This window comes from Micrasema longulum, unplaced genomic scaffold (assembly GCF_059751315.1).
Source record: "Micrasema longulum isolate JH-2025_06_02 unplaced genomic scaffold, ASM5975131v1 h1tg001011l, whole genome shotgun sequence".
NCBI lineage: Eukaryota > Metazoa > Arthropoda > Insecta > Trichoptera > Brachycentridae > Micrasema > Micrasema longulum.
The window spans coordinates 959,900-984,315 of NW_028278199.1; the positions used below are offsets into that span (position 1 = coordinate 959,900).

Below are 24,416 nucleotides of genomic sequence, written 5' to 3' on the forward strand. Positions count from 1 at the left end.
TATTTATTTCTATTGCTGTACATCTTTGTCATGTATCTGGGGTTTTTTTCAAAGGCTTAATTTTATCATAATTACGGATTATTTTCATTTTTAAATATTTCTTATAAAAATCTAATAATTTTTTTCCTGTTTTTTTTGCCTAGAATAACACTTTTTCAATAAACATAACCGTATCGAATAAAATATAATCATATTCAACCTTTAATGAAAGTACAAAAACCAATAATAAAAAATACGCTTGATAAGAATAAAACATATCCGGCCATCCGATTATTCAAAGAAACCAAACTTTTAAATGTAAGACAGTTGTATTGTCTTCAATGTCTAAATCGTCAGTACTTGTTCCCTCAAAACCCAAACCGCCATAGTCAGAGAAGGAATCAAGTGCTGGAAATTTCGTTTTGTAAATCAGCACTTGGAGAAAGGTATGCAAATTTCCTAGCCCCTAAACTGTTTAACTCATACTTTATAGACACAAGGGAAAATTATAATCTAAGCCTCTTTTCTACTAGTAATTCATGTATAAACTGGGTGAAAAATATAAATGTTAATGTGAATAAAAAAATGTTTTAGACGTATTCTTTATTTTTTTTATTTCTTCTATTCAGATTATTTACTTTTACTCAAATTTAAAAAAAAACAACCTGAAAACATAAAATTTTTAATTAAAGGTTTTTTTTATTTTTTTTTATTCATATATTATGCATTTACACCATAGATTTAGGTATGGCTATGCCTTTGTGGGGAATTAGTTAAGAGCTTTGTTTTGGAGTTAACTCATTTATAATCATTTAAATAAAAACATTAGATTTTCTCTTCAATTCTACTTTTATTTATTTATTTTATTATTACGTTGCCTCTTCTTAAAACATGATGTTATTCTGGGAAATTCAGTCTACGTGCTTTAAGCGTAAACAAATATATTGAACACGCCCATTATGTCCCGTCTCTATCTTCTCTTCTCTTTCACTTTTAAGCGATATGAATGAACATTTCAACCAACTCGCCGCTTCTGCAATCCTGGTAGAAATTCACCTTATTTGAAGTCATGTTCACAAAACACAACGATTATTTGGTCATACCTGTAGATTCCGAATATCAGAAGAAAATCACGGTTTTCTTTATGCCACTTATTTTCCTACCATTTATGCATATTAATTAGCTACAACAGTATATTACATCAAATAGTAACTTGTCTTAAATCCCATTAAACCAAAAGCCCTGTGCCAAGTTGGGAAATAATTTTATGGAAAGTCGAAAAACACGTAATTTAAAAATCCAAAAACAAAAATTGTAATAATAAAAACAAATTACTATCTTATTATTAATAATCAACAAGTTTTTGCAAAGTCTCGTAGCAGTCTCCTGCGAAAAATAAATTACTGAACTTTTTGGTCTTTGTTTTGTGTTAAACATTTTATTGAAATTAATGACGGGCACTGTGTTGCAGATTGTTTGATGACCAACTGTTGAACTGGCATTACGGGTTCGATTGCCGCCAGGTGCAAAAGAAAACAATGAAATGTATTGTAATTTTATATTTTTGATAACTTTCCCTGTTTTCCATCTGATGGCAAGCCTCTTAAATAGAGGCTTTGCAAGTGTTTTTTTTAAAAATGTTTAAGGACATTTTAATAATAACACAGTTCATGTTTTTCAATCGAAAAGAACATTTTTTAAAAAGGAACAAGGATTTTTACACAGATTGTGTGATAATTTGCACCCGCCAATTTATTTTTAATTTTTATCAATAATCATAGAAAAATATAGAAATGACATGAATTTAATTTGTATTTAATCAAAAAAATCTTGTCTGATAATGAAAAAGTTCATTGTTACGGGGAAATTTTTATAAAAAATGTTTTCTTACGGGTGCTAAATATTAGAGCATTTAATTGTTCTGAGAAGTTTCTCTAAAATATATGAAAAAAATAACAAAAATGAACTTCCTCTATTTACATTACAAGTTTAACCGAATCAACTAAAGATAAAGTGTTGTGATAGATTTCCGGTTTCTGGAAAACCAACTCACTACTCAGAAAAACTCACGGACGGAAACTTCTGACGTTACGGGCAAGGTTTTTTCATAATTACAACACCTAAATCTAATAATAAATAATAAAAAAATAAAAACCATCGAATTTCCTCATTTTAAAATTATGTTTGTATTAAAGAAACAAAAACTGTCGATGCTTTTCAAATCATAATTTTACATGTGTTGGTAGTGTAGGTATATTATTAATTACAACAATATACCTACAGTCATCTTCATACTTACATATTCTGGCAAGCTTATTCTAGATTTGCATCTTCTATTAAACAGACCTTATTTTAAAGCCCAATTTACTAGTTTATATTAAACCAGTACATATACTTGAGTCAATTTCGTGGTGTAATGGTCACCTCGTTTGCCTACCATATAAGAGGTCTCGGGGTTGATTCCCGACATGTTTGATGTGAAATATTTATTTAAAGGGTATTTTTACAATTAAACATATTTCTTAGTCCCTGGACTGGTACCCGAAACGGGAGACTGATTATCTTACCTTCATGTTACAAAAATGATCAAGACACGTTGCGATTGGTGTGCCAATGCAGTGCCCTATGCACCATTAGGTGCGGAAAGGGAATGATGATGAAAATTATATACTCCAGAGAATTATTTTATGTTTTTTAAAATCAGGTTGTGGTCCCGTGTCTAATGTTGCGGACTCACGAATCAGAGGTCCGATATTCTTATCCCACTCTACCTCAACTTGATTCCCATTTTCAAATAGTGAGTTGTTTACAAATCGTTGAAAATGGCCCCAAATCTTTTTAATATTTGGGTAAATGATAAAAACGCAAATATTTATTTTTTAAAAAAAGGATCTTTTCTATCACACAAGGACATAACATACAATGTATGGTTTAGTGGGTGAGTGGTCTCAACCATGTTTGCCTAATCTACACTTCTGAACATCCACTGCCAATATTTTAAACAGTTCAACTATGGGACGCAAACCTGATACTGGAGGACGCTCTGGAGTTGCAGCCGACAGCGGGCCTAAAAAAAATAAATTTATTTTTACAGTTTTAAAATGTACAGAGCTATATTTATTATTTATTCAGGTCCTGACTAGCTAGGAAATTCGTGTGTTAAGGAAGAACCTTCTTTTTGACTTGTGTTTTTTTTATTGAATTAAATGATGCTCAATCAATTCAAAGAATCATAATAACATTATAAAAAAAAATTTAAAAAAATTAGAAAACATGCAGGTTATAATAATGAATTTTTTTTTTGTATTTTAAAGGAATAACCCGCTAAGCCTCTATTTTGAGGCTTGTCAGCAAGTGGGATAGAGGGAATATGGAAGGAGGTAATGAAAAATACACCACAACACCCGGACCAATTGAGAAAAAAACTATCTTGGATATTTTTCTTGCAACTGGCGGGAATCGAACCTACGGTGCCAGTTTCACAGTTGGCCGTCTAACCAACTGCGCCACGGCGCCTGTTTTAATATAAATTAGAAAATATAGCATTAATAATTAAGATATGAGACATAATTATTATAAATTTAAAAAAAAACCTATAATAATAAAAATTGAAGCATAAATACAAATTAAAAAATAGATCATTAGTAATAAAGAAATTAAAAATAATTATAATTTGCAGAACATACCGATAATAATAAAAATTGAAGCATAAATATGAATTTGAAAATAAATCAATAATAATTAAAAATTGAAGAACAAATATAAATTAGAGAATATTCCATTTATAATTAAAAAAATAAACATACGTGTAAATACTTGTAATAATAAAACAAATATAAATAAATAAACATAAAAAGTAAAAAAAATATGAATAAAAACAAAAAAGAGATATTTGTCAATTAAAAGCAACACAATTTTTAGTCATGAAAATAATTTAGAGGATGTAAAAAGGTCTACCTCTTATCCACTTGCTCACTTTCTTCTTATAAACATTAAAACTGACAGATTTGTTCTTTCAAATAGAGTATGAGAGGGTAGGTGGGTGGCAAGTTTAGCATTATTTTCCATATTGTTTTTTGGAAAATGACCAATGGAAAACAATAATGATATCAAAAAATATTTCATACATAAATATCGATTTAATTGTAAAAACACATTTTCCGCATCTTGTACGCACTAGATTCTTGTATCAGGAGTTGAGGAGTACTGGAGAGGTTTGTCTGCAAAAAGCTGATAAAGAGAGAGAGACAAAACACAACATCAATGAGAATGGGCGTCAACAAACAACATCTGTATTGTGCATGCACGAGTGTGCTATAAAGCGCTGGCTGCAGTTTAAGGTTCAGAATAAAGAGTGTGCAATTTAAAGTTATTTTAATTTATTGGTTCAATTAACTAATAAATTTATTAATATTATTTGTAATTCTTTCATACAATAATTGTACTACTACTACTACTACCATCACGCCATTTCCCCGTAGGGATAGGCAGAGAGAATGGACCTCTACACACATCTATCCTGGCATACATTCCTGGCTTCTTCCACATTCATACATCTTGTCATATATTTCGGTTCTGTCTGCTTTTGACATGACCAGACTTAAGATTTTGGTTTATATGATAATGCCACGTCTTCCTTGGTCGTTCTTGTCTCACGTTACAGTTCATTTTCGCCATATATACTTGTTTTACCATTCTTTCGTCGTCCATTTGTTCTACGTGACCGAACCATCTCAGAGACCCTTTCTTAATCTTATCAATTATACTTGACTCAGATTTACACTCTCGCCTGAATTCATGATTTGTAACTCTGTCATACATTGATTTCCCACACATTCGTTTTAGAGATTGCATTTCAACCGCGTTTACTCGGCTTTCATCGTTCCTCTGCCAGTTCCATGTTTCACTTCCAAACATAAGTGTTGGGACTAAAACTCCGTTGTGCACTGCCAGTTTAGCTTCGATTGATATATTCTTATTAGTTATTACTGTGCTCAGTACTCCGTTCATTTTGTTGGCCGGATTCACTCTCCTTTCAACATCTTTTTCTAATCTTCCATTCCTTGAAAAGATGCATATGTGTGATGTTGGAAAAACAACATTTTTAAGCAATCGTGTACTTCTAAGTATTTCAAAAAGAATCATGAACGGCAAATATTTACTACACGTGTTTTTCGTTACATTTGTAAAAGTAGGTAACGAGGATCTTCAGCCCTACGAGAAATTGGATGCAAAAATGTTTTTGTTAAATTATAGTTTAAAATTAATCTGAAAAAATATTAAAATAAAAATTAACTACTATGTACGACGTCACTAGTTCATATCAATCAACCAATGATAAGGAAATCGTTGAAGATTTCTGGTTTACTTACCGTCAACGGGCCAATCGATAGAACTGACCGAGAAGACACAAAAGAGAGCTTGAAACGTCACACGTGGAGTGGTTTCAGAAATACAAAACCGTAAAAGATCATAACGCGAAAAATACGATTTAAAAAAAATTTGTAAAAAATTTCCACGTTATTTGAATATAAAAATTTAAAAAAAATTAAAACCACTGAAGTTTCTTTTTAAAAAGAATATGTGAACAATATTTTATAACATCTACCACTTTATAAACTCTTTTAAAAAATTCAAATGATTTTTTGAAACGTTGCAACTGTTTAGTAAATAACACCCTTTTTTTCGATATTATTACCTTTTCTTCCCATTCTTCCCTTGACCCATCCTTATGGTACCTACCTTATATTAAGATAAAAAAATATAAAATTAGGACGTTTGGATTTGGAACAAAACAAAAGATTGATTGATTCTTGGATTCGTCGCATGTCATAAATCCTTGCATAATTCATTATGAATTTTATCATCCAGTGCCCAAAATTGAAGAACATCCTCATCGTACCAAAGGTAGGTCCATATATGTTGTTCTATTCCTCTCTTCAAATATTTTTAATTCTTTCCAAAACTAAATGAAATTTGGTTTTCCGCTACAGTCCGCTCTTCGTTAACAGCAACCATACTCACCAAGATATATAGGTATATTATTTTATTTTTTTTAAAACTATAATAATTATTCCTTAATTCTACTGTCTTATCCGTGCGTTCACATATTACGTAACTTGTAATCCTGTGGTTACATCCTTTGTACCAAACGTGATATAAATAGAACGTAACCAATCTTCCGACCACTTTTAACAATCAAAATTAAACAAATATTCAAACATATTGTTTTATTCGTGGAGATGAACCAATAAAATTTCATCATAATCATTCCCTTTCCACACCTAATGGCGCATAGGGCACTGCATTGGTACACCAATCGCAGGGTATCTTGATCATTTTCGTTACATGAAAGTGAGATGATCAATCTTACGCTTCAGGTACCAGTCCGGGGACTTTAAAATATTATCATATCAAATCAGCTGTTATTTCAAGGTTTATTTTAGTCACATTGTTAATTTTAGTATTCAATACTCAAATTTCACGAATACATCGATATTTTTATTTTTACTCATCTTTAAAAATAATATTAATGAATGATATTGTTTCTGGTTAGTCTAATTATATTTTTGTTTAAGGTTAACATTCAATGTCAAAATTATTAAAATATATTCTAAGCCTTTCCCCGATTAAATTTTGAAAGGCGTGAAGACTAAAGCTGTGCTCTATTTTATATTTTAAAAACTCATACTCACATATTTGAAAAAATATATTAATTAAATACTCTTTAGATTTATTTTTTTAATTGGTATTTGTTTTTAAACTACAAAACTTTTCACTGTTGGAGTGATTTTTTTTATCTTCTATATTTGAATACGGTTAAGGGATAGGAGATAATACATTTTTTACCCGAAAACTTTTTTATAAAAACAGCTAACAATATATTTTTTTTTTTATTTGTTTTATTCATTAATTGAAATAATGGCAACGGTGGCGGCGCAAGCAGGTCAACTTTTTCATAATCGATTGAAGTACCAAGAATGCAACTGAGCTGGTAGGTAATAATGTATCCAGACAAGCCAATATGCGCATGCGCGACGTGTCGAAGGTCATACATACACTGATCAAATTAAATTATACACAATATTTTTTTGTAAAATTATGTCTTAAAGTGACAAACATTGTTCTCGGTGTTAACTTTGCAGAAGTTAGACGATCGCACGTTTGTAATGCCTTCGAAAATAAAAATTAATATAATATTTAAAATAAATGTTATTAAATATTTGTATATAACCACTTACCGACTTTTCTATGTCAACCCGTCTCTTCGTCAGGACACCAATTAAACCAACATGCAAAACTCACTATACACATTCACCATAGTTGTTACACAAAAATGTAAAACCAACACGACATGCATTTCAATAAACACATGCACTGATTATTGGTGTCCTGACAAAAAGACGTGTACGTCTCAAAACCGGTAGACATAGAAAAGTCAGTAAGTGGTTATTTACAATAATTAAATAACATCCATTAAAATGTTTGACCACAAAGTCAATGCTTAAAATATTAATAATAAAATATTTAAAAAATCAAATAGTAGAATACGCAACGCGCATGCATTCGTGAAAATATTGAAAAATGACAATATTTCTAATTATACTAATATTTTAAATATTTTTTTAAGTCCCTTTTTTTATTTATTTATATATTTATTACAGCAACATAAGAGTAGGTGCATTGAATTATTTATACAATAAATTTATTGAGTAGTAAAAGTATACCTACATTTTTTTTTGCTGGTGAGTCATCTAAACTGCCTGACTAGGGATAGCTTCCCCGTTTTCAAACACAAGAACCTGTTTCTTTTTTGGAGAAGAACAACATTAAAAAAAAAACAAATATAAGATAATTATTATTTTAATAAAATATCGTATTTTAAATAAATAAAATAAAGTCAATTTTATGCAGTGTGCAAAGTAATCAATTCACCCAGCTAAAAACAGATGATCATCTATTCTGTAAATTTAAACACTTCCATATTCTTAACAGCTTTGCTTCTGATGAGAAAATATTAAATTTATTATCCCGTAGAAAAGAAGTTGCTTAAAAATAGCGAACCTCCTAAATACTTTCGAAGAATTGCATTTTGAGATTGTTCATACCAGAGTTTGTTAATTTAAACAGGTGAATAGATAGAATAACAAAAGAGTAACAATAGAATAGATTATGTTGTAGGTATGTCAAAGAATGGAAAAACAACTCTCACGAGAAAAATGAAGCGATACACAATAATCAGAAAGGTAATTAAAGTCCTTAGTGAGATATTGCACAAGCAATTAAAGAGATTTAATGTTTATGCTCGGAATAAAATGAAGCATGAAGCTGAAGTTTGGTTCTTGAGGGTGATTAAAATTGTATTTTTTTTACAGAATAAAAATGAAACTATTATTTTGATTCTTTATTGGCGATAAGTTATAAATATTAACGTAGCGCATGAAAAACTTTCCAGTAAATGGAAAGTATAGTTCTGTTAGATAAAAACTATCCTTACAATTTTTTGTTAGTTATTTTTTGATCAAACGACTCATAAATAAATTATAAATACCAATGTACTAATGTTAAGTTCTTTATGATGACCACAAAAAGGTTTGAAATTGATTATAATTTTAATACACTAAATTTAAGTGATAAAAGTTAAAAAAACTACTAAAAATAATATAATGTGATAACATTTATTGTTGGATGCTCGATACCTTCGACCTCGGGACTGTAAAACAAGGCCTGCCCTATCGCGATACGCGTGTTCGAAGAAAACAGGGAACGTTTGATTTTAGGTAAACTAATTGACGTTATGGTTTTGAGTGTCAATCCTGGAATTAATGAAAGGAGTAAGGACTTACGGTTTCCTCCCTTTGGCACTGGTCCAGAAAGACACCGTTATCGTTTGCACTGGTCACTTTGCACGTTTTCTTATATGTTGGTGATTCGAAATCACTGTCACGCTCGCGGTACGGTTTTCGCTGTTGTTCGCGGTACGGTTTTTTGTTGTGTTGTCACGCGTTGCTTTCTTGACTCGCCGTCAGGGAGAAGTAGGTATATTGGGATTCAAAACAAGGACCACCGGAATCAAAGGAAGGAAATGGCTTGACACTTGAATAAAAGAAAATGAATCCGAAACATACTCCCCCGCGCTGCGGAATATGACGGCATATTCCCAGTAAATGGTTCTGTTTTGGTTAACGGTTAAAGAAATATGCCGACCGATGTGATGTATGATATGATGAAGGTTTGAATAATACGATTGTCACTACGTGAATATGGATAATAGGTGATGATGGGTGATTATAAACAATGTCTAATGAGGGATGATTATGAATGAGAACTCGATACTTATTCACCCGGAATAGGGCATAACTTTACAAGTGGTCTTTTGATCAAACCACTTGCTGTTTGCACTGATACGATAAGATGTTTTCGAGGCAATAAAGCTGGATGTTTTGCGTCGTATGATGAATCTGAAGATTTTATTCCCCCACCGACCCGTATATACCTTCACTGTCAATAAAGGGATTTAATTTTCTCATTGATTTCGGTAAATCTTTTCCCAGTTTCAGATTCTGAATTTCCCCAATGAAGGCGGTGTTTTGAACAGATTTTACAAGATACATCAAAGCCTTATGCATTTCCTGATCTGTAGGTTGACGAAGTGCTTTATCTTTTATAAGAGAATAATTTATGAAACGTAATATGTATACTACGATACGTTGTATTTTTCTAAGTGAAGAATAACGTGTGATTAGCACTTCTAATGGACGCTGACATGAGTCGTTAACAAGTACGTTAGGTCGTTTTTCTAATTCAATATTTCTTGCTACGTCATTAGATTTACCAATTATCAAATTCGGCCAGTCGTTAAGTTCCAATTTCAGCCATGAGGGGCCCATCCACCAAAGTGGATGATGTATCAGGTCATCGGGCAACAAGCCTCGACTAGCACAATCAGCTGGGTTTTGACTGGTAGGCACGTGCCTCCATTCAGCACACGGCAGCTTACGTTGAATGTTGGAAATTCGATTTCCAACAAAAACCTTATATCGGGTTGATTGTGATTGAATCCAAGATAATACGATAGTTGAATCTGACCATGCATATACTTTTGTTATATTGCTGATTTCTGAATGTGTTTTAAGAATGTAATGCATGAGATCAGCTAATAATGAAGCTGCACTGAGTTCTAAACGCGGTAACGTCATGCGCTTTACGGGTGATACTCGAGATTTGGCGCATACAAGTGCCACCTGGTGATGATGATTGGCTGTCGAACTGCGTAAGTAAACAACTGCGGCATAACCAGATTCACTGGCATCACAGAATCCATGAACTTGATATTCATGAGATCCGTTGTTAGTTATACGTCGGTTTACTTTAATTTGTGTAAGATTAGGTAATTGCGTAGTGTACCTTACCCATAGGTTATGTATGTCACTCGGGACGGGGTTATCCCAAGAGACCCCGAGCAGCCAAAGTCGTTGTATTAATAACTTGGCCAAGAATGTTAGAGGCGATAAAAATCCTAAGGGGTCGAATATACGAGCTAGCTCTGAAAGCATAGTTCTTTTTGTGCATGATCGGTTAAGCGGATTGATGTGATAAATAAATTGATCTTCTGCAGAATTCCATTCAAGTCCTAAAATTTTGATAAAATCACGATTAGAATCGAATTGTAGTGACGAAGCTCTGTGTTCTTCGGGTATAGCATTCAGAAACTGTGGTTCATTACTTGACCATTTTCTCAACTCAAATCCTCCAGAAGACATGATACCGTTTAATTGTGTCTGGAGACTCCGAGCTGATTCTAGCGAATCACAGCCCGATACTACGTCATCAACATACAGGTCTCTCATTATTACGCTAGATGCAAGGGGAAACGAATTTCTCTCATCTTGTGCTAATTGATGCATAGTTCTAATAGCAAGAAAAGGAGCCGAAGAAATTCCAAAAACAATTCGGTTGAGTCGATATTCTCGAATGGGTTCATTAGAAGAGCAACGGAATAGAATACGTTGATACTCTTGATGACCTTTAGTAATTTTTATTTGGCGATACATTTGACGTATGTCCGCCGTAAAGACGATTGCATGAAGACGAAATCTCAAAAGAATTTCTACGATATCTGTTTGTAGTTTACACCCTGTCAACAAGGTGTTGTTTAATGAAGAACCTCGCTCATCCTTGGCCGAAGCATCAAAAACGACGCGAAGTTTAGTCGTAAGACTTTCGGGTTTCACGACTGCGTGGTGAGGAATATAATATGCAGATGAGGATTGACATTCACCGGGAGGAATGGGCTCCATATGATTGCTTGATAAATATTCCATGATATGATCATTGTATTCCTTATAAAAAATATGATTTTTTAATAGGCGCTTTTCAAGATGATAGAATCGCCGCAGGGCAATTGAATAAGAATTGACGAACGATGGTGTCTCTGAATTGCGGAAAGGTAAATTCACTACATAACGCCCATCGGACTCTCTGGAGTAAGTGTTCTGGTACATCTCTTCACATCGTTGATCGTCCATAGAGAAATTTGATGACTCAATGTTAGGTATGTTTTCAATCTCCCAAAGTTGTTGCACAGCACAATCCAGTCGGGTGTCATCAATTACAGACAATGAATGTGACAGTAAATTGATTTGATTGCTCGAGTTAGCAGACAAGACTCTTCCCATCAAAATCCAACCGAATACGGTATTTACGGCTGTCGGAACCACTTCATCTCTTTCTAATTTGCCTGAAAGAAGAAACTTGGGAAACAACTCACCGCCTATTAAAATATCAATGGGACGAGGTTGGTTATAACGATTATCAGCTAACACAATATTTGATAGGTGACGATATTGACTAGTGATTTGGTGGGTTGGCATGTCACCGCAAATACGCTCTAGTGTGACAGCTTCGGTAAAATATACTGGATCTGGTTTACCCACTGGACGTAGTTCAATGCTTACTTTATGAGAAGATGTAGTAGGTACCTGACCAATGCCTGACATTGGGGTTTCTACCTTACACCGTTTTAAACCTAATCTGTTTACGCAGCGATTTGAAATTATGTTGATTTGACTACCAGGATCGAGTAAAATACGAACGACTTGATAGTTGCCATAATAATCCCTTACTTCAACTTCAGCTGTCGCTAAGAGGACAAAAGAAGGTGTAGGGCGTGATGCCGAATGCATATTGCTAAGAGTAGTAGCTGGAATGATATAATTATTTTTAGAAGTGGAAGCGATAACTTCTGGTGAATTATGAACTTCAGAGACGTTTGAAGAACACAAGTTTGTATTATGACGAGAATTGCATTTTTTGCAATTGAAAGTTGATTTGCAATTTGATAAGTTATGATTTGATCTCAGGCAGTTTACGCACAGTTTTAGTTGCTTAACGACATTCCAACGTTCTTTCGTGGGTTTCTCCTTAAACCGTTCGCATGAATATATAAAGTGATTTTCCGAACACAAAGGACACGTTTGTGTATTCGCCAATAAGGTTGATGAGGATTTCGGTTTGTTAAACGGAGTCTTCTTGGCGATGACGTCAGGAGAACGATCTCTGGAAAGACGTGATCTCTCCAAAGCCTGACATCTTTCTACAAGAAACTCTTGTAATGTTGAAAAAACTGGAAAATCTACCCCTTTAATGGATAATTCAAATGCTTCGCGTGAATTTTTATCGAGTTTAGTCAAAAGAGTGTGAAAGAGAATAAAATCCCAGTCAGATGTCGGAAGTCCTAATCCCTTTAGGATAGAAATATTTTCCATAAAAATGTCTAGAATTTTTCTCAACGCCTGAGGAGTATTAGTAGTAATTTGTTTTTGATATAAAATCTCTTCCCAACATAAAAATGCAAGATGTCGTTTATTATTATATCGCGCTACTAACGCATCAAATGCGTTACGATAATTATTAGCCGTGATTGGATATGCTCGCATAATGTTTACAGGCTCCCCTGATAGTGACGATATTAAATATTGGAACTTTTCCACGTTCGATAAGTCGTTTCTACTGTGCACTAGACTTAAAAATAAATCATAAAACGCAGGAAACTCTTTTATTTGACCTGTAAATAGAGGTAATTTTATTAATGGCAATTTTGCGTAGTGCTTCTTTTCACACGTTTCGGACTGGACTTCTTTCTTCAATGGTGGTAAAACCAGTCGCTTGATGCTGAAAATCTCACACACGATTTCATCCATTTGTTCCTGAATCTCATTGTTCTCCCTTACGGCAGCTTCATCTTCAGAAATTTCGGACAAAATTTTTATTTGCGTTTCGTTAAACATATCCATTATAGGATCTAGCCGCTCGCACCACGATAAAAAACGTGGAATGTTTTCTGGATCGGACATAGCGTTTTTTCCCGATCGTAAAGCATCCTTCAATCTTTTTAGCGCGTGATTTCGCCTAGTTGTATAAACATTTACGCTAACACTCATGATTCTAAGTTAAAATAAGTGAAAATGATTTATAAGTTGCTAATGCTAAATGCTAAATGCTACTGCTAAAAATTATTGTTTGCTTTGCGGGACAGTACACGCGCTTATTATTGACGCGCGAAGAAGGTAGTTTAAAAGTTTTGATGCAAATAAAAAAGAGTATGACGAAAAGGCTCACAGAGATTTATGTAAATGAATGTTGTTAATGTTTTTATGATGATTATAGGTTAATAATATATTATTTATAAATATAAATTAATGATATGTTAAGATATGATGAGAATTTAATCGTTAACCAATGCAGGTTTTATTTTCATCGACAACGTGTCGCGAAAGGGCAAAATGTCCGAATATATTAATTATCCGGTTCGCAAGATAGACCAAATGTTGGATGCTCGATACCTTCGACCTCGGGACTGTAAAACAAGGCCTGCCCTATCGCGATACGCGTGTTCGAAGAAAACAGGGAACGTTTGATTTTAGGTAAACTAATTGACGTTATGGTTTTGAGTGTCAATCCTGGAATTAATGAAAGGAGTAAGGACTTACGGTTTCCTCCCTTTGGCACTGGTCCAGAAAGACACCGTTATCGTTTGCACTGGTCACTTTGCACGTTTTCTTATATGTTGGTGATTCGAAATCACTGTCACGCTCGCGGTACGGTTTTCGCTGTTGTTCGCGGTACGGTTTTTTGTTGTGTTGTCACGCGTTGCTTTCTTGACTCGCCGTCAGGGAGAAGTAGGTATATTGGGATTCAAAACAAGGACCACCGGAATCAAAGGAAGGAAATGGCTTGACACTTGAATAAAAGAAAATGAATCCGAAACATTTATCGTTTTAACATAACATTTAATAAAATGTCATTAAAATGGAATTAACAATAAAAATTTCAAATAATGATAATTTCTTCTCTTTTGTTTGAACTCTTTACTCATGTGGGAATTATTTTTAAAATTTATTATCGTTTTCCTTTTTAACTTTTATTTTAAAGCACTTTCTTTTTCTTTTTTTTTTTTCTCTTTTTTCTTCTCTTTCTCTTTTTTAAAACTGCTATTTTCTTCAATTTGGCTTTTTTTTATAAGTTTTTATTTTATTTTTATTTTATTTATTTATTATTTTTATTTTATTATTTTATGTAAATATTTTTAACAGATGTAATATTTATTTTTTTACATATAAATACCGTTTACCATTGTATACTTTTCTCGATGTTATTGTTCTTATTTAATATTATGCTATTTTTTGTTGTATTTTTTTCACTGGTTTTCTTGTAAGTATGTTAAAGGTTCATGGAACCGTAAAAAAATAACCACTTATTGACTTTTCTATGTCTATCGGTTTTTAGACATACTCCTTTCTTAGTCAAAACACCAATTAAACTAAGATGCATTTAGTTTATAATTTTAGCATTCAGTTGCAGAAAAACATTAATTAAAATGTTGTACCACAAAGTTGATGCTTAAAATATTACTAATAAAATTTTGTGTTATTTTTTATCATATTTTTCTCTGCACATTTATATTTAATGAATGCTGTTATGCAGTGGTTTGTTAAAAAAATATTTGTCATATGAAATAAAACAATTTGAATTTAGTTTTTATTTGAATTTAGCACCTAAATTTTTTTTTGTGGTTATTAAAAATCAGAGTTTTTATAAACTGTAGTATTTGTTCAATTATTATTTTCTATTATCCAGTAAAAGATATTCAAAGGAAGGAAAAAAATGTGCATTTTAATCAACTTTTATAAATCAAAAGAAATGTTACCGCAGGAAGCAAAATTAGCAATTTAAAGTGGAGTCCCGGTAACTACCTTCAATATTTGGAAATAAAGAAGAATTTATAAAAAAAGAAGGCTGAATGATGTCAAATTGCGTAGGCAAATGTATAGTAAAACAATGATTCTATGATACTGCACAAATGGCGAGATCAAAGCAAGCCTGAGACAAGCGTTAACTCCAAAATTAAGGAAAAGGTGATGTGTTCGTTTGGATATGTCCAGTTTTCACTGGAGTAAGGTAAAAAAAATAGTTTAAAAAAATTAAGATGCGAATGTTGATGGATGTAGACAGGGCTTGACCAAATCAAATAAATACTTGAAGATGAACATTTCGAAAGTCGGAATAATTTTCTTGCATACATGAAAAGATGTATGAACCTAAATAGAAAATAAAGGCATTGCATGATGTGTCGTTCTATAATCTATTCCTTATACTACGAAAAAACACTAAGATTATTGTGCGTCATTCTATAGTATTTTTTGTTGACCTAAAAATCGAGAATGATGTATTTTGTTCAGAAATTAGAATTAATATTTTCTTTTCAAAATGTTTCTAATAAAATACACCATACTGTAGCATACGTATAACATTCGTTTTAAATGTCACTTGACATCAGGAGAGCAGGTAATATGGGGTTAAGCTTAAGGATTCAAACGACAATAAACACGTGGCGATACTGTTACTAAGTAACCAGCAAGGGAACGCAACGCTTTGTTCTACAGCGCTTTGTACCAGGAGAGTAGAAAGTCATAAAGGAAAACGAGGGAACAAGTCTAATATTGAAAACACTGTATTAGCATGGTTACACGTTACGCAACTTTTTATTTATTTTTTGCTAGAAAGTATTCTATCATAAAATCTACGAAACCTATGTATTTCGAAAAAAAAACACTTTTTATTCCGGTGTTGATATCTTTTTCATCGTTTCTCCACACGCACATGATGGCGTATAAGGCATTATTGACTGACATTGGTACACCAACCGCAGCTTTATTTTTATATTTATTTTTATATGAAGGCACGATAAGGCGGCTTTAGCCATTCTTTTACTTATTTATTAAAAGAAAACAACACCAATTATAACAAAAAATAAATATTTACAAATGAACCAAAAGTATAGGCTAATTAAAGTTTTCTATTCATTACTAAATACAATGGCATATAAAATAGAAAAAACGAGTGCTTTTAAAAAACTACTCCTCCTCATTCTATACAAAAAAAAACAAAACAATAATAATGTAATAATAAAAAATGAAAATAAAATTTTTTGTTTACTCGGATTTAAGAATCCGGCGGATCTATACGGAGTAACCCCACATCAACCTTTAAAAAACTTTAACCTTGTACATTGCAAGCAAGGTATTGAATAATGCAACTTCATATATAAAAAATAAAAAAAAATAAAAAAAAAAAACTCATATTCGTAAAAAACCTTTTTCATGTTTAGAGTGTAAATACACATGTATTCGTAAAACTCAATTACAACAACACATTCTAACGCATACTAGCGAGAAACACCCTTCATATTTAGACTGTAAATATTAATGTATTCGTAAAATTAAATTGGAACTACACTTTTACTCAAAGTGAATTTATTTACAACATATTTTGAGTTTGTCCAAATTTTTGTAGACAAGGACTGGATTCAACTCCCTGGGGAGCTGTTTATATTAACATTTTACAACAGAGATGAAGAACAGTTCAATCAGCTCTTTAACTTCACAAACATCAACAGAGGAAGGAATATAGATGTTCAAATATAGGCAGAATGGTGAATGTTACACAGTGTGTAAAGTGGCCACTTAAACCAGCCATTGAAAAAAAAAAAAAAAAAACCCCACATCAACCTTCCCTCCTTTATTCTTTCACATAAGAAAAAATAATTAAAAGATCAAAGTGTACAAAAAAATAAAATACTTGGTAGTTACAATTAGATTATATAATAATAATTATTTTCAATTGGGGTTCTGGCATTTTCTTTAAATTTGTTGAAAGTGAGGAAATATATATTGATTTCAGTATAAAACGAGTTATAATTATTTAAATTTCTGGGAAAGGATGCATTCTTATTATTATTCGTGCTTGAAATACCAACATGAAACAATTGTTGCAGCCGAGTTGTACGTTGAAGGATACGAATTTAAATTTCATTTAATTTTAATTTTATGTTTATAAATATTTAAGATTATTAAAAAAAACTACGTATTCATTTTCCTGGTATTATTTAGTTTACCTATCAGGAAATAAGCAGTATCATGAGGTTTGGGATTTTGTTTTTTACATGTTTAACGCGGGGAGGCAGCATAAAACAGGAACTAAACATGAGAATAATGGGAATGGGCGTCACCAAATGCATGTGTGTGTGTTTATGTTTGCAACTGAATCCTGGATTCAGCTTTTCGAAGTCCAGAATAAAGCGAGTGCAATTTGGAACAATTTTTTTTTTGTTAATATTTAATTGTGCATTTGAAAATGCATTGATTCTATATTTTGCTGTACAAAAATAATTAACTTAAATTTGTGTGATATTTAAAGGTAATAAATATGAACATATTTTTATACAACTTAAGCATTCCATTCTTAAAATGGAGACGTTTCCTAATTTTCTGAGACCTTCCTGCAACCTTCTTTAGAGGAAAAACACTTAAATACTCATTTTTTTTCTTCTAAGTTTGATCCCCGAAATAGCGTATTTCAACAAATCAAGAATAACGTTGGAAACAAATTACATGTTTAAACTGATTTTTACAATTTCAATGATATACATAACTATAAAACATTTAAGTTTGTAAGTGAAAGTTCTTGATGGTAGTTCATTGTAATTTATTAAAGAAATAAAAGACGAGTGATATTTTATTCCACTAATTTGGAATATCCAGTACTGGATCTGGATTCGGGGTTTTAATCGAGTATTCACAAACGATGCGTACAAGTACGTTTATTACATAGGAGCGCCAAAAATGAAGTTTTCTGGTAATTTAAAATAGGCGTATTTTACACCATTGCTGAAAATTTATCCGTCGGCACGAGGAAAAAATAATAATATCATTTACATTACTTTTTTTAAATTTAAAAATAATTATATTGTAACAATATTAAAACAAGCTTTTGCTTAACAGTTAACACTCGTATTTTGTTGGTATCTGATAAAACCCTCAAAATGGAAAGATTTGAGAAAACTAATTAAAAATGCAGTTAGGTGTGATTATTCGAGCTTTATCAACTACAATCATTCTCTTAGTTCTGCGTGATTTTTTTTCAAAGCTAAAGCGCATAGAAACTTACTTGAGTGAAGTTTGAACCTTGGACTATGGGACCACAACTCATAAAATAGATAACAAGAAAAATAGTTTTTTATCAATATTATATGGTTTTATCAGAATACCGATGATATACTCGTGTATATGTTTTTTATTATGGAGTTCCTCTATTTTATATACATGTACTCGTATTTGAAAATAAAAAAACACTGTTCTAGTATAAAAATAATAAATGCTTTAATGCCATATGTAATGTAAAACAAATTAAAAAATAAAAATCACTTCAAATATCAATTGTGTAGCGGAAGATTTAAAAAAATATATATGAAGACCAATAAACATATTACATTTTATAATTGGTACAAAAATTATTTACATTTTTATGTATAATGTTACTTTATATTTGTATTTTATTTTAGATTTTACTATTTTATTTATTTTTTTTTTTTTTTAAAAAACCTTTATTTTAGCATAAATAAACAATACATTCAGTAGACAAATGAAACACTTAAGGTTGAACTTGCCAAAAAAGAGTCTATCTCTTGTGTTTGGCAAATTTACAAAATAACATAAAAATAAAACATAAAATGCAAAACAAAATAATAAAATAAATAATCAATTAAACAATTTTAAATATTGAGAAAATATAACACCAAAAAAAAAAAAATATATATACATATATATAAAATATATATATATACTAAATAAAAACACAAAATTTGTAAACACGGGCACATATTAAACATACATCTCTTTTTTTAAAATACAGTTAATGTTAATGTCAAGATGTCAAGAGTTATGTCAAGAAGCTTTTCTTTAATTTATCCTTAAATTTTTTTATGTTTCAGTAGCATGTATTCTAAGCACATATTCATACTTCATATTTTTATAATAATGATTTTAAAATTTTTCTTTGCTAAGAATCTGTAATTGAGTAGTATTTTTTTTGTTCTATTAGTAAAAAACTACTTATACTTCAAAATTTAAAAAATCCATCTAAGAACAGGCCGAGTCATTTAAGATGGAGACTATTTTAATCAGATGACGCTCTATATTTATTTTCTAATTATAATTGTTTTATATGTATTCCCCGTATAATAAACATGTTTATGTAAACTTATTTAGACAGAAGATCAACAATATAAAAACAAATTAATAATAAATATAAATTAGGAAAATAAAAGTTTATCGTATTTATTTCGGCAAGAGTGGCAGGCACCTGCAAAATACGTAACGCGAGTTTGTAGCAATTTTCTCTGTGGTTTTATGCGATCCTGGTCGAACTGCCGTACTGTCATGACATATAGTGACTGCTATAGACAAATGATTTATTTGCTCGGGGGATACTACGAGAGCAAGCGTAGGAATTAAAAAAAAAAAAAGCAAAATATTAAAAATTTGTACTAAAAAAATACATATACGCCAATGAAATAGACAGTGAAATATTGGAGTGTACAATATTTAAAAAAATCAATTAATACCAACGTTATCAGAAATCAGTTGACAGAAATCAGTTGACATAATCAGCTGACCACTTTACAACAAAACACACTTATACATTAAGTCGATTTTCTTTATTAGAATTTTTACCTGAGGGCAAACGCTTGTCTAGGATTCTTGTTATATTATTTAGATAACCGTATTTTTCTTCCGCTTTGACACAAAATTGTTTTGCAGACATGTTTCTTAAAATACTTTTTTGATGTGTTTCCATTACCAGTAAAATGTTTTGTCTTTTTCGTATTCCATAAAAAAAAAACGATTTAATATATAATGAACCTTCACGGAGGCAATCCCGCGAGCATCTCCAATGCACGCTCAAAAGTCGAATTGCCTTACCAGGAGCGCACAAAACAAAGGAGTAATTTGTTAGTGTCAGTTGATTGACAAAAATATTCATAGATGTCACTCTCATGTCGATTAATCATAATAAAAAATTTATCCGAGATCTGTTTTATCATTTAGCCAAGTTTCATTTTCAACTGATTGGACATTTTTCTTGGTGATCCTTATCGAAGTATATTTTTTAATTCTTATCTACTTTTTATTCAATTTAAAAAACTGATATTATTTTTAAAAAAATAATATTTTTAACAATGTAGTGGATAATTTTTTGTATGCGAGATAATTCGAAAATTCAGTTGTCTTTTTGAAATAAAACTAGAACCCTCCAAATGTGTTTTTGAGTTGATAACTGCCATTTTAAGGTTAAAACCCTGAGAATGAAAATCTTGTCGTGAGTCCGCCTCGTGGCTTACTGGCTAGCGAAGTTACCTTCCACATGAGTTTAATAAAAAAAATACGTCATAAATAAATGTCCGTTAGATGGTGATGGTGATGGTACCGTTAGGTCTTGGGGTCAATTCCCGACATGGTTAATATGAAATATTTTTTTGAATGGGTGTTTTCACACTAGAATATTTCATAGTCCCTTGACTGGTACCTGAAGCGTACGCCTGATCATCTTACCTTCATATAACAAAAATGATCAAGATACGCTGCGATTGGTGTACCAATGCAATGTCCTATGCACCATTAGGTGCGGAAAGGGTTTGATGAAGATGAGATGGTGAAATCGCTGATTGGTCAAATTATGAAAAGTTTACCATTGTAAATATTGATAAATTCAGGTGTACAAAACAATTTTTTTTAAAAACGTGTTAAAAGCATAAAAAATGGCGTTTATATATTACTTAACCGATGCAGTTAATTACCATTTTGGCTAAAAATTAGAGAAATCTATCGGGCCTAATTAAAATGGTCACTAAGCCTTCAAAATACTTACTTATAATACCAATTTACTAAAAAAACATTTTTAAGTTGGCCTTAAACTTACTTTTAAGTATTTGTTAGGATTATGAAAAACAAATTAGATTCGTAACATAATTTATTGGTTTAACATAAAGAGTTGAGAAAATGTTGAAGTTTAAACATTGTAATGCTGAGTGTTTCATAGTGTGCAAAGAGGCCACTTAAACAAGCCAACGACAGGTCATCAGCCCTGTAAATGCCTAGACTTCCAGATTCCCTTACCACAAATGTTTTCTCTCCCCGCTGTAACAAATAAAGATAAGCATGTCAATTTTAAAAATACTGTTTTATTTATTATAATCTAATTTGAAAAAAAATAAAGGCAACGGTGCGAAATGGTTTACTTTTTCGTTAACAAATGTAGAACCAATAATGCACGCAAGCAGAGAGGTATTAACGTCGCCATACCTGGCAATATCTCCATGCTCGACTACATGCACTGATCAAATTTAATGCACTATTTTGTATTTGGTTGTACATTTTTAAATGTGTGAAATGATAATTCTGTTTTATTATTTAACATCGAATTAAATCTTCTTGATAACACTAATACCCGTATGCAGAGACAAAACTTAAGGAGAGGAAAGTACATTCTAATTTCAAATGCAGAGAATAACCCAAAGGTGATGACAATAGAATGTACTCTCCTCACCTTAAGGTTTGTCTCTGCATACGGGTATAAGCTTTAATTTGTTCGAAGTTGATTCGAAGTAAAAAATCTGAATTAAGAGTAACAATAAAAACATACAAAAATGAGAAATTCTAATTCAAAATACGAACACTTAAATAACTCACCAGTAGTAGTTATTTCTTATACCCGTATGCAGAGACAAACTTAAAGGTGGGGAGATTACATTCTATTGTCTTCACTTTCGAGTTATTTTCTGCATTTGAAATTAGAATGTACTTTCCTCACCTTAAGTTTTGTCTCTGCATACGGGTATTAGTTTGGTATAAGTTTACGAATTACAAATATTGACTTTTAATGTAAAACCTTTGTAAAAATACAATTTCAAATTGTTTCCTCTATGGCATATTCCAAAATGTAATATATTTATCAAATTTACTTTGATAAACCAGCACATAAGTACGTTTAAGTAGTTTACTTAATCGAAACACTTATTTTGACGTTTTATAAATAAATCATTAATGAAATGCTATCCTTGACATAAAACATTTGCACACTTAAAAATACTTCTAAAATGAAAAATGAAGTGGTTGTTTTTGTTTTTTTATTTGTTTAAAACATATTTGATTAAAAAAAAATTTTGTATTGTAACTGCTATAATTTGATAAAGTTTTGTAATTTTTAAATTACTCCACCCGTGTTGATTATTAAGAACATCTGACAAAGTTCAAAGTAGTTTATTCAAAAATGAAAATGAAAATTGTTTTTTATACATTTTCCAGAATCTTAACATTAAAATACTTTCATTTTTACTACATGTAAGAAAATTTTTTTTGGTTCAATTTCGCTTGGCACTAAATATCCTCATTGTTCTGTTTCAAACTTTTTTGTTCTGAATTTATAAAGAACACCTTTAAAGCATCACAAAAACATATTTTTTATTTATTTATTTATACATCAATGGTTCGAAGAACCTTTTCCAAAAAAATAATAATTTACAGAAATAATTATAGCAGTGCACATTTATCATGTTGTACATAGTATGAAATAATAGAATAATTAAAACTAAACAATTTAGTAAACATATAGTACAAAAAGTTAAAAAGAAACACAATATTTCTAAATAAAGATAGCAATAACCATAAGGAAATCTTACGTACTAAATATAAATATAAAACCGTCAAGTTGAAAATAACAAGATAATAATAATAAAAAGATAAATACAACATTAGTACTTAAAAAAATTAAAGTTTTTTTATCAATAAAACAAAAATTAAAATAAAAAGTTTAATTACTAAATAATACCTCTATTTAGTGAAATCTTTATAGTCAGTTGGATGGAAGAAGTTGCCATTTGGCAATAAATCCACCAATGTACAATTTAAAATTATGTCTAACATGTTAAATAAAGAAATTAAAAATCACGTGTTCCAGGAAACAAAGTTAAATTCAATAATATATTTAAAAATAAATCCATTATTTTTCTAAAAAATAACAAGTGAGAATTCGTTTTAATTCATGAACAGAATTTGTATTGAAGATATCGAATATTTGTTATAATTCATTTCCATACCTATGTATCCTGGGTATAGGAGAGTGTTTTTTAAAGTTGGTCCGTGAATTGTTGCAAAAAAACAATTCCTTACTTCTAGTGCACCTATCAGGTATTTGAATTTAAATTAGTTCAAGCAGAGCAGGGCTGTCAATGATCGTTTTCATTATTTTAAATAAGAATAACAAATCAGCTATAACTCTACGATCAGATAATTCAAGTCATCTCATTTTATGTCTAAGGAAATCATAATTTAATAATTCAACAGGTATTTTCAATTTGTAATTTATAAAACGCAAGAATTTATTTTGTACCCTTTCGATAGCGTGTGAATGAATTTCAGAGTAGGGAGCCAAACCGTAGAGTTGTATTCAAGTCTACTCCTTACTAATGAGCAGTACAATTGTTTTTGAAATTTGACGCTACTCTCAAAATAAATCCAAGAATTTTTATTCCACCGTTAGCTATCTGATTGATATGATAAGTTAACATCAGTTTTTCATCAAGCGAAATACCCAGATCTTTTATTTGAGACACTCTTATCAAATCGAAACAATTTAAAGAATATGTCAATTTAATGGGGTTTTTACATCTACAAAAGGTTATACTTTGACATTTATCTATATTTAACTGAAGATTATTTAAACTACACCACTTGTACAATCTATTTATATTTTCTTGAAGAATATAACAATCAGTATTTTTTTAAATATTCTTATATATTTTCAAGTCATCGGCAAAAAGTAAAATATTAATTTCTTTAAAAATGTTTATTACATCATTAACAAAAATACTAAATAAAATAGGACCTAAATGGGATCCTTAAGGAACCCCACTTGTCGCCAAAAATGATTGTGACACAAAATCATTAACTTCAACTATCATATATCTACTAGTTAAATAACTATGAAACCAATTCAGCATATAGCCTCTAACTCCTAAAAAATCTAACTTCTTTACCAAA

General features: G+C 30.9%; 1 protein-coding gene across 1 annotated transcript; it reads right to left on the minus strand.

Moving 5' to 3' along the window:
- Window positions 1-2,927: 2,927 nt before the first annotated feature.
- Window positions 2,928-13,274, minus strand: LOC148277572 (uncharacterized). Its single transcript, XM_088232712.1, has 4 exons — window positions 13,166-13,274; window positions 9,746-12,181; window positions 9,476-9,640; window positions 2,928-3,046 (listed from the first exon to the last, which is right to left on the minus strand). The coding sequence occupies exons 1-4, from the start codon at window positions 13,272-13,274 to the stop codon at window positions 2,928-2,930; spliced, it is 2,829 nt and encodes a 942-aa protein (XP_088088838.1).
- Window positions 13,275-24,416: the final 11,142 nt, after the last annotated feature.